The sequence below is a fragment of the Podarcis bocagei genome (genome assembly GCF_964188305.1).
Source record: "Podarcis bocagei genome assembly, chromosome: 12".
Lineage (NCBI taxonomy): Eukaryota > Metazoa > Chordata > Lepidosauria > Squamata > Lacertidae > Podarcis > Podarcis bocagei.
In genome coordinates this window covers 34292469-34305104 of record NC_138137.1, presented here as the reverse complement: position 1 = coordinate 34305104, position 12636 = coordinate 34292469, and the positions used below count along the sequence as shown (strand labels likewise).

The following is a 12636-nucleotide window of genomic DNA, read 5'->3' as shown; positions in this document are numbered from 1 at the left end:
TCTTTGCTCATTCCCATTCCTGCTTCTGAATTGCCTTCTTGGCAACCTGCTTTTTAGCTCTGCCAGTTCTCTCTCCTCATTGGCCCTACATTCCCTAAAACCAGGGGTGTGGTGCCACTGGCCTGGTGGCCCTCAAGGCCTCTCTATCTGGCCCTCAGGACTGTCCCCAGGCCACACCCTCTCCTCAGATACACCAGTCACCAGGTATACTTCACACCTTCCTTCAGTGTTTATGCCTGTCTGGCTAGAGGTATTTGTTGCTCTACCCACTTTTGCCTCAGGCCCCTCCCACCACAGACATGTGACCTCTAGACGACTACTCAGATGGAAATGCAGCCCCATTTCCTCCCCTAGACCATTTTTTTTTAAAAAAGTGGTCTTTTTTGCCTGAGGTGGACACAATGCAGTTCCAGAGTTTAACCATTTAGCATTAAGAGAACATTAAAATGGCGTGCGAAATGTGGCAATACAGCAAAGCCCCTCATGCACTGGCCCTCTTGAGAATACGTAGTTCTACAGAAATTCAACAGCAGCATACCAAACAGTGGGAAAGTACAGAAGAACAAAGCCACACCTGAAATCCTTTAAATAATGTGTACAATGAGGAGATGAGAAAAAGGAAGTATAAGTCACTATGATAATAAAACAAACAAATTCAGTTTGTTTCAATGTTGACCCAACAGGCAAACTTCCATCCTAAAATAACTAGTCAAAAGCAGCTCACGATAAAGCTAACAGAAGTAAGAGTTGCATTTAAATAGCCACTTCAGAAACAATCCATGGGTGTTTGCAAAACTTCACAGTTTTTTGATACTAAGACTATAATATTGCCAGCTTTTCGTTTTTGTTTTCCTGCAACGTGCCTTTAGAGAAATAGCACATCTTAGGCCATAGCTATTGCAAAACTATATAAATACAACAATCCGAGTTGAAAATATTCAATGCGGTACTGTGACAATGTCTGTATATCAAATAGTTAACAATGAAGTTGTAGATTACCAGGGTACAGTATGAACGTGGTTGGTAGCTGCCCAGTCAACTGCACTTCTATTTATTTCAACCATTTTCTCCTTGGTTTTAAGACCAGGATTGTAAAACTATTTCTGGAAGCTCCAGAAGATAACCTATTTTTATCTAACTCTGTTTCACATACAAACATTTGCACTCAAACCTACTTTGAAATCAGAAAGTTTTACTTTATTTTTTTAAAAAGGAAAGCAGACTATCCCTAAATTAACCTTACAAATGTTGAATCAATTATTGAGTTAATCAGATTGATTCACCAAAAATATTTTGATCAACTAAAGAGGTACCATCAATTAATCAGATAACATATTTTTTTTAAAAAAATGATGATTATTATTTTTAATATAAAGCTTTTAAAAAGTACAGATGGCAGCAACCAAGAAACATTTACCCTCCTCTCACTCAAATGAGTGAATGCTCCTTTTAAGATGGTATCTGCTGCAGCAAACAATAACAAAAGGATTCCTCCCCAAAAATTACAGTTTTATTCACATGCAACATATGGTCAATGATCACTATCACCTGTGAGGTGTTACGTAGCATTTGTGGAAAGGACTTTACTTGTGCTAGACTGCACTGTGCACAGACTTGGCTGGCAGTTGTTTTCAGTGGGCTTAATCCTAGCAGATTTGTAGTAAGAACAGATGAAAGTTTCCCCAAGCAGATGCACAGTGTATTTCTCCCACTACAGAGTAATTAAAGAGCCACTATATATTTTTAAAAAGGGAATATTGCCTAATCAAAAGTTGGGGTTTCCAATCGAAAGAGAGTCCTGCCATTTCTTTTTCAAGATATTGAAAATTTTGTTCCATGCAGGGAAAAACGATCTCCTAAAGCCAGTTGTGGCACCTTCAATATTCTTTCTAGAGTTCTACAAAGGTCCCCTTTATCAACATCTCAGCAATCTGGATTTACATATACCAAGAACAAAACAATGGGCAGGAACAATGCTATAACAGAACGAAAACTTTAAAACAGATCTTCAAAACTCAGGGCTGGAACCAGGTTTGATAGGGCAGTGGGCCCCCCGCTTTGCTGCTGCCACTGCCCACTGCCCCACCTATTCCCCCTGCCACTACCACACGTCTTGCCTCCTTCCCCTCCACTTCAACTTCCCCGCCTTGTTTTGCTGCCATATTTGAGTCAGCTGCAATTGTGTTTTCTCTCCCTCTTCCCTGCCTTGCAGGCATCCTGGGTGAAGCAGCCTGGAGAGTTTCTGTGCCGTGGTCGAGGCTAGAAATGTTTAAGACTAGAAAAAGCTTAGATCTAACAACCTTTCTAGCCATTGCGGCAAACCACTCTCCTGACCACCTCGCCCAGAATGTCTCACTCTGATAAAACACCCTTTAGCCCTCCTTTATAGACACTAAAGCAAGGCATGGAGCCTCAATGAGCAGGTGGACAGGGAGCAGCAGTAATGAGAACTGGCCAAGTATCATGAGTTACCGTATTTTTCGCTCTATAAGACGCACCAGACGATAAGCACCTAGTTTTTGGAGGAGGAAAACAAGAAAAAAATTATTCTGAATCCCAGAAGCCAGAACAGCAAGAGGGATCTGGCTTCTGGGATAGCCTCTTGCTGTTCTGGCTTCTGGGATAGCTGCGCAGCCTGCACTCGCTCCATAAGACGCACACACATTCTCCCTTACTTTTTAGGAGGGAAAAAGTGCATCTTATAGAGTGAAAAATACGGTAAGCTAGTCCACTGCCTGAAACCCTCATGGCTGCATTCACCACCATCTTCTTTATTTCCAACATGTGCTTGTCAGGTACGGGGCCACAGGCATTGAATATGAGGAAGACAGACATGGCCGTAGCAGCCTAACCCAGCACATCTCTTTACAAATGGGCCTTTACAAATGTAAAGATTTTAAAATGGGATGCCAGCAACAGCTGTGGCAAATCCTTAGCATTTGTCCCACCACAGATAAAAAAATTAAATCATTTCTTACTTTCGACGGAACATTTCTGCGAATATGCAGCCAACACTCCAAAGATCGACTGGCGTTGCATAACTGGATTGAAGCAAAACTTCAGGAGCTCTGTACCATAGAGTGACAACCTGCAAAACAAAAAGCAGAGTGGGATTCAGCAAAATGAATATATCTGAAAGAATATGTGTGATAATTACCAGGAGAAGGCAAAGACTCCTTTGCTTTACCGTGCTGGGCTACTTACTGGCTAAAACAAAAATGCATTGCTGGACTGGAGACTTTCAGTGGCTCGTAGCTCTTTCATTTTTATAAGTGCTGAGTTCTAGGTGCTGTTTATTTATTTTATATATTTCAAAAAACATTTATATACTGCTTTATATTGCATGTATCGAAAGCCGTTTACAAATATAAAAACATATAAAACCAGCAAAACAAAACTATACAGTAATTACAAAATTTAAATGAAAATACCATCTGCCACGTGACAGACAAGTTAATATTGGTGAGGACAGACTTGGGTGAACAGATATGTTTTTAGTTTTCTGGGCAGTTAAAATTAAAACAACATTGTTATAAATTTATAAATGGAAAAACTTGGAAATAAAGTTTGTTATGTGAGATATACCAACACTTAAAGCTACTAGGGTGAAAAGGAAACTATTATCGGAGCTTTAGAGAATGTACTGCTAAGATTTAGAAATGAATGCTAAAAGCAGCCTTCTTATTATAATAATGATATGAGCTTTCTGGAAGACTCCTCCTCTCACCCACATCAGCTTAATTTGCTGGTCAGACCCACCTGAAATCAGAATAAACATACAGAACATATATAAAATGGACATGTTGAAGGGATAAATGAGGGGAGTTCAAGGATATTTACACAAGTGGTCAAATTGGTTAAAAGCCCTTTCAGCACTTTGATCTTACAACATCTGTTTTAGGAACAATTCAATAAATTAAGGGCAAAAGAAAGCTGAGACTGTTGAACTTTTGACATAAATGACCATCTAAACTGGTGTTGCAACAGCAGGATGGTGTAACTATAATCCCATTCACTTTCTGAGCTTGGAAGGTGTTAAATTAGTGATTCTTTAGGATGATTCAAATGACTCTTTCATGCATGAGGCTCCTTGGTAAACTTGTGTTAGCTCTCTGAGCAGGCACACGGCCACTGAGCCACAGCATTCAGCTTTTGTCACATGACTGAAGTGGTGTTACACAGTGGCCTATGCCCACAACTGGTTCACACTAGGGACGGGAGAGAAATTCAGCCCAGTTCACTTTTACATGCACACCTACCTAATTTGCCCCCACCCAAACAAAATGCAAACCAAAAGGCAGCCATTCCAAAATTCACACTTCTCCAAATTTTGCAATGTACTTCTCCAGCTTAGCAATGTATACAAAACCCCATATACTAGGGTTTTATTCCATATAAAAATGCATATATTCATGAAATACAAAATACAAAAATGCATTATACTGTATTAACAAAATTGCATAAAAATGTGTATCGGGGGGGGGGGGACACTGAAATGCTGAAGTTCCAAGAGGAATTTTGCTTAAAAGAAATCACAAGCTGATGTGGAAATCTGGAGAATTGAACTTCAGACTGGAAAAACAAGAAACTGGGAGGAACCAAAACCGACAGATTTGCTTATCCCTTATGGTTTGCTTATTCCCTTTATTGTTTTCAGGGAAAAGCAGAAAAAATGGTGGAATGAATGTTATACTAGTTGATGTATCACAAACTTTTGTGACAGTCATGCTGCACCCCTTTTCTGTGGGAGGAAGTTCACAGCAAGCAGTTACACTTTGAGTACTTTCTTCTTGTTAGCATATACAGTCGTACCTTGGTTGTCAAACGCCTTGGCACTCGTACATTCCGGCTCCTGAACAATCGAAACCCGGAAGTGAGTGTTCCGGTTTTCGAACGTTCTTTGGAAAGCTGAACGTCCGATGTGGCTTCCGCTATTGTTTCCGGCGCGCCTACACAATCGGGAGCCCATTGGAAGCCGCGCCTTGGTTCCCGAAACTTTCGAAAGTCGAATGGACTTCCGAGACGCATTCTGTTCTAAAACCAAGGTATCACTGTATGTATTTTCGAATGTGCTTCTTTTTAAAGAAAAGGGGGGGGGAGGTGCAGCTGTGATTTCTGTTTCTACAGTCTTCCCACGTTATTGTCACAACACTCATGTGAGCTACAATCAAGTCCCAGTTGTATAGTATTCCATCTATGCAAACAGATTCCATGGGAGGGGTGTGTGTGTCTTGCTGCAGAGAGCAGCCATGATAATGTTCACAGTACTGAAGAAGAAAAAGACTCAAAAGCAAGTTTGGGGGCCCTCAGGCCCACAAGCTGAGTGTGGCTCTCTAGCAGACTAGGTAGATTCCTGAGAGCTAAATAGGCTCTACCTAGGCACCTCCCCTCTACCTCCTCAGGCTATATTCCCAGAATGCACCACTCACTGGTCCTGTTTCACATCCTCAGTTCTGGCTGGGTGGAATGCATCCTTGAACTGTGATAATTTTAAAACAGTTCACAAAACGGGATGTGAACGGAAAAGTTGTGTAGTTTTTCAACAGTGATGTCATGGGCACCAGCCTTAAGATGCCAAAGACATTTGCACACCTTCATTCCACACAGCAATTCCTGCTGCCAGCATGAAACTTTGCGGGGGGGGGGGGGGGAGAGCATTTCCCAGAAACCAGTGCTGTAATTTGAATGTCAGGATATGTAATTTCCTTTCTTTTAGAAGCATTACCTCAAAAGAGATAAAACCCTGGAAAGGCCTTGCATTGCAAGCTTGCTCTTCCTTGTATTTTATATATTTAAATACATGTTATAAGGTGGGTAATGGATTAGAGAAGTGGGGAGGCAAAAATTATTAATTTAGAAATTGCACACAATTTTTACAGGGAAAGAGCAGGTTGCATTTCAATCATCAGATTTGCCGTGCTTCAGTGTAATTTTTCAGTATGGAGGGGTCTCTCAGGGTGTGTAATCTGTATGTTAAGAACGGTAAAATGTTTCCGCTTGCCTTCAAGGAACTTGCATGCAAAGAATAACCACAGGATATTTTTCTCACTTAAAAAAAACACCCAAACAACTCCGAGAGATGCAGTGAATCTGCAGTGACTGATTCATGAAGATCATTTCCCTCTGCCTCATCCCTTTTTCACCAGAGAAACCAAATAAATATTTGCGGACATTCCATTCACAGAAACAGATAAGCAGAAATGGAAATTATTCTGAAGGCAGGATATGGTGAGCTCAACACCAGAGCAGAACTTCCTCTTCTGCATTGGTTTTATTTCTATTTTTCACTTACAAAAGTGTTTGCTTAGGTAAGCCAGAAAAGAGGGATGTTTCATCTCTAAAAGAAAACAATGGCATTGCATCATTATGGGTATGTAGAAGTGCCCTTGAGTGCTAGGACATGCTGAAGGAAGGACAAACCAGGTCCCCTCCTAAGAATAAGATCTGTTTTTAAATAGTAATACAGTTATACCTTGGATCTTGAATGCCTTGGCTCCCGAACAAATCGGCTCCCCAACGATCGAAACCCGGAAGTGAGTGTTCCGGTTTTTGAACAATTTTTGGAAGCCGAATGTCCGATGGGGCTTCCATGGCTTCCAATTGGCTGCAGGAGCTTCCTGCGGCAAATCAAAAGCTGCGCTTTGGTTTTCGAACATTTTGGAAGTGGAACGGTCTTCCGGAAAGGATTTCGTTTGACTTCCAAGGTATGACTGTACAGACTTAACTATATAGGTAATGCAGAGCCAAATGGTAAGGTTGACAATAGCACAATCCTATACCTAGATGCTCAATGGAGCTTATTCCCTAAGTAGGGGTGTTTAGTATAGCAGCCTAAAGGTGCAATCTAGTTCTGGTGAGTCAGTAGAAACTCTCTTATTAGCTTCTTAGGATCTCAGCTGCAATCAAAATGGTTAATCAATTTTTTTCTGTGCCTTCTCTCTGTGGTACGAGTTTGCATTGTAACATAAACCCAAAGCTTTAGGCTTTAACATTACCCAAAACAGAGTGTTGACGTACCTGGTTAGCATGTTTAATTCATCACATGATTCCATTTAATTCATGGTTAGATTAGAGAGAGAATAATGCAAAAGTGTGACACCAGGCATTTGGCACTGAAAAGAGTATTTGGGGAATACCTCCATTTAATGTACGGCAATTTCATATATCACAAACATAAAAAATAAAAGCAAATCAAAAGGATTTCCACATACAGTTATCCAGTTGTTCCACAACTGCTAATCAACAACTGATCTACCAAATCATGATCATGGTGCTGATAACACCAAGGTTGCAGGTCTGATCCTGTATGGGACAGCTGCATATTCCTGCCCTGCAGAGGTTTGGACTAGATGATTCTAAGTGTCCCTTCCAACTCTGCAATTCTATAATTATTTATGATTCCTCTATGATGCAATTATCTTGCTGGTTTTTTTAACAAATGAAAGGGCTCTATACAAAGAATAAGACCAAAACAAAGAACAGAGGCGTGGATTCTTTCTTGGTTTACGTTTCTTCCTTCACTGATGTGTTTGTTAATGCTGCACCTGATTTCATGTTATGAGAAGATAGCCAGCACTGTAAGACTTTGTACGCTCAAAAGGAACATTTTGTGTCTTGTCAACTGCTCTTGACCTTTAGGGAGGATAGTGCATTCATGCAGTTAGTCTATATGGTTCGGGGCTCTTTGAAGAATGAATTCATTCATAAAGATAGCCTTGTACATAAAGTAGACTCTAGTCCAATGCTGTGCCTGCAGGGAACCTGTGGCTCTTCAGATGTTGTAGGATTAAGGGTCTCATCAGCCTAGTCAGTATGCCCAATGGTCAATGATAATAGTGGGTGGGGGCACATCAGCATCAATAGACACCTGGCATCTTGCTAATCTCAAGTCCAATTATACTTCTACTTGAGAAAAGATAATTTGCAAGGGTTTGTAAGACAGCAATCCTAAACATTCTTACTAGGGGGAAAGTACCATTAAACTCAGCAGTATTTATCTGAACAACTATGTTCAGATTTTCACTAATAAGACTAAAATTACTATACTTGACAGTTTGCTTTTCTCACCTCTCTGGGATATGGAAAACCTGTATATTTCCCTAACTGTTCCTTGCACCATCTTCACCACAGCAACTAAGTTCTAGGACTTTTTAACAAAACTAAAATAATTGTTTCTGAACTTGGTAACTTTCACTTCAAACAATGTTATTAGAAAGGAAATCATATTTTCTAATTATTAGTTTGTGAAGGCAATCCCACCCCTGACACTACTTTTGATTCTATGGGGCATAAATTACTTTTACGGTTCAGTGTGTGAGAATTATTTTTTCAACTGTATTTTCTTATTGTCTTCCACAGCACTTCCAATTTAATAAGCACAGTTTTATGTGCTGCATTAGAACATCTGAATCTTGAAAAGGAAAGAAAAATTGAAAAGCTATGAGAGTTAAATATAAGAACTGTTTGTTTCCTTTGATGGTTTAACCAAAACACTAATCAGAACTTTATGCTATATTTCTAGGAAGAACCACATCCCTAGAATGTTGGTGCTGTTCTAAAGTATTTCTAGGTATCTCAATGCACATGAACATGTGTATATATAAACACTAGCGGAAGGCACTTCATCTCGATATAGTGATTTTTTTCATCAAGTCTCATGCATTACGCACGTGTATGCAATTGTTACTAGACAGAACTGCAGTTTAAATTTTCTAACCAAGTCCTGATTACATAAGTAAGACTACCAGTATATTTCAAAGATTGTTTTGCACTCATTTATAGAAAATCTAACCATTTTTAATAGGAATGGAGATATATATATATATATATATATGAAAGCCCATTAAGCAACTATATATAGTTCATTCACGTTTCTTTCTTTTCTGTGGTGTGGAATTACCATGATAACTCTTCCTAGCAGAGAGGTTACTTCTTGAGGTCTTCATGAGAAAGGGCACCCTACGGGAAATTTGAGGGGAGAAGTATGCATTCAAATAGCTTTCACAGTTTACTCTGCATGAGGCAAGTATATTTATCTTGGCATTCCTTGCAATCAGTGGTATGCGGTGCAATGGATAGTATTAGGTTAGTAATATGGACTTCATCTAGATGATGAACTGGTGCAGGTCACAATATAGTGAAGTTGGGGGTGGCCAGATGCAAAACAGGAGACGGCATTCCCTATTTTACACAAGTAGCCAAGGGCAGGTGCCCTGCTCTATTTTTGCATCTGGCCACCCTAAAGCCTACATGGCACTGGTCACCAAAGATTTCTCTTGCTAGAACCAAGAGCGAGCAAGCAAATAGGATCAAGTACACTGGTTGGCCAAAGCATAGCTAGGCCTCACTTCCTCATGTTTATTCTTGACCACACAAGCTTCATTTCTGAGGGATCCCATCTCTGTTGCCTTTTCAACACATACTGAAGACAGGACTTTTAAAATAGACATGTTCTGCATTGAAATTGTTGTTAGATGTTTGATCGCTTGTGTGTTTGATGCCATGTGCTCCTTTAGAAGGAAAGGCAGGATATAAATCTAATCAAATTTAATCACCATCTTCTGCATCTTCAGCTAGATTTTCCTCTTCCTTTTCTTTTTTAAAAAACCCATACTCTTGTGCTTTAACAGTAGACTGATCTACAGACATTGGTAGATGATAATGCATTCTATCTAAAGCCACAGAAGCAGGCCAACACATTTATTTCTGGTCCGCTGTCAAGCCTATCTGAAGCTGTAACACCCACAGCCAACTGTTAGATACCACATACTAATTCCAAGCATGCCTTAGAGACCTTATTGGTTGATCTTCTAAGTATTTTGGAAAGTGGTTTGTCTGTCTGTCCATCCAGATGCTTCTTGAGATATTATCAGCATATGTGGCATGACAGTTCCCAAGATGGAAGAGTTGGTTTTTGCCTATGTTTGAATACTGTTTAACACCATTTTGAATCAAGATGATAGACCTAAAAGTTCCAAACTGAACCAACAGTTGCCAAATTTAGCAGAATGGTTCCCAAGATTGAGAAGCACAACTGAGGAGTCATGCACAGCCATATAAACTATCAAACCACACTATTCATTTACAAACAAACAAACAAGTTTTAAAATTAACAGATCAACAAAGACAATGAACAAATTATGAGGGAAAAGTTGGAATCCTAAAATTTAAAAACCCACAAGCTTCACTTCCTGACTCCCCAAATTTTAGTCAAATCATAGCTTCCCTCTAGTCTTTTAAAAACAGTAATAGACAAAAATGGATTAAATTAGTTTTAATTTGGCATTGATGTGCTATAAATTTGGAAAATGAATAAAAATTAATTGGCAAAAAAGTAAAAATAGTAACAGAAAGTAAGGGGCCAGGCCACATCTGGCCTTCCTTCTAATTAAAATCCTGAAGAAATTTCCCATCACAGCTTCTGATATGTCTAAAATTCAAGTTGCAACCATTGTACTTGAAATTAAAACCTGTTTAGCTACGTCCGGAGCAGGCTTGTTTATTATGCATTTCGGAAAAGCACCTTCTCTTCACATGCTGAAGGGTCAATGACAAAAAGGCAATGCCAAAGAATGTTCAAGGTAATAAGCGCTTTCATGTTTCTAGTTCTCATGTCCGAGAGCATAACATCCAGCTAAAGGGCAGCAAGATAAGAATGATATTGCTAGTTACTAACAAACACCAGATAAAAAGGGCTCTTATGGCTACTGATAAAGTGACAGCATTCTACACATTCCTCCAAGTTGAGGAAGTTTTCGAGAAAGGCAGCTATGTTACATGCGAAGCACCACGAAACAAGCCTATCTCTGTGCTTTCAAATTCCAGCATAGTGATGGCACATTTCTCTCCCTTTCCCCCACAACCCCATCTCTTCCCCTGGAACAGAAGTGTTCTCGGGACATGCAGAAATAACTCTGGTGTGTTGCAGTTTCCACTAAAACCTGTAACCATGTAGGACAGAGGAGTTCTTTAGAGCGCCCTGGCTGCAAGCCAATGTTTACAATCCCCTGGGTGGGAAATGCAGGGTCAAAGGCTCTCGATGGCAGGCTCCACAAGCCTTTGCTGTTGCCGCCAATGACCTTCTGCCTCTGTTTTCAAAGTAGCTCCCTTGTTAACCCTTTGGAGACTGTGGGCACAAGAGCTTTAGGAAGGAAATGCCTTCCCATGGAAGCACAGTTGCCCCCTTCCGGGCATAAACCTGTCAGGCTGTGGCAGCCGTGGAATGCTGGGATAAGAGTAGACTCCCAGCAGACTATCAGGGTCACAGGAGAGAGCTCCCTTTCTCTCCTCCCAAAAGGTCACTCGAGCCAGAGGTAGCACACTCCCTCTTTCCCCCCCTCTGTTTGCCACAAAGCGTGAAGGTTCTCCCAAGAGCAAACAATGGACTTTAGATTACAGGGTTGTGAAACAGCATACTGAGTCTGCAGGAGAGAAGGAAGCATCCAATTTAGGAAGAAATGCTTTCTTCCTGCCTAGCCAATGAGCACTGCTGGAACTGGTGGTGGTGATTCCTCCTCCTGGCATATTCTCACTAAAGGAATTGGTCTTGAAATTAAAGACAGACTGAAGCAAAAAGGGAGGATTCAACACAGAGAGGAGTTAGGTGCACCTCACAGATTTCAGTTTCTCCTTTTTTGGATAAGCAAAGCAGAGCAAACAAGTCACCCTTCTATTCCCAGTTTGCCTTACACATCTGCCGATTGCTTTCCTCAAACGTTTACGAAATTTTACTTGCTAACCAAACTTGCTGCATGTTCTGCAACCTTTCCCAACTACAAAACTTGATGGGCACATTAATTTATAAAGCAATCTAACTTCTACAGCCTCCATGCTGTGGCTTCCTCCCACACCTGCTCAGCCCCTACAATCCCCCTGCATGTACGGCTGCAAGGGTTGCCAATGTTTGGCTGCAGTGAGTTTTCCTATAATTTAAACTTCCAAGCCAGCTATAGCTTCACCTGTTAAATGCCTGCCTGTCATGCTGCTCTTAAAGATATTTGAAGCCCTGCAAGGAAAAGACTGGCAGTCTTTACCCCTGCTTGGCTCTTCCCCATTCCCCCTTCCCAACTTCTACCGCACACTTTCCCAATGGTGTTTCATCATTCAAGGTTAGCACAGGAGTATGAAAGGAAGAAATGAAATGAAATGAAAGGCTTAGCAGGCAAGCACTTGCAAAAACAGCCGTTCCTTGCAGCAATCTAGATGGGACAGGACCAACACCTTGTGATACTTGTTTGTGATTTCAACCACCCAAGTAAGTAACATCTCATAATCACGAAGCCTACTTTTCCAAAATGTTTTGCCCATTACCTTTCCTTGGTGACAGCCAGAGTTTTGTTATGGAGGTTGCTGGCTAAATGCTCAGGTGGCTGATGTTTCTTCAGTGGGAGCTGATATGGAAAGAGAACCGGTGAGGTGTAGAAGTCAGAGTGTGGACTAGGACCTGAGAGACCAGACTTCAAATCTCCGCTCAAGCATGAAGCTCACTGGGTAGTCCCGGGCCTGTCACAGTCTCTCAGACTAACCTACCCCAAAGGGTTGCTGTGAGGATAAAATGGAGGAGCGGAGGAGAACCATACATTCCACCTTAAGCTCCCTGGAGGAAATGTGGGCTATTAATATAATAATAAACAAAAT

The 12636-nt window shown here is 40.8% G+C and overlaps 1 protein-coding gene across 4 annotated transcripts in view; it reads right to left on the bottom strand.

Moving 5' to 3' along the window:
- The window catches only part of CDK6 (cyclin dependent kinase 6), a 98318-nt gene that overhangs the window by 25384 nt on the left and 60298 nt on the right, over positions 1–12636 (bottom strand). For all 4 annotated transcript variants that reach the window (XM_081164029.1, XM_081164031.1, XM_081164030.1 and 1 more), the window contains exon 5: positions 2979–3088. In XM_081164029.1, coding sequence (XP_081020155.1) covers positions 2979–3088 — 110 coding nt within the window. The remainder of the gene's footprint in view (positions 1–2978; positions 3089–12636) is intronic.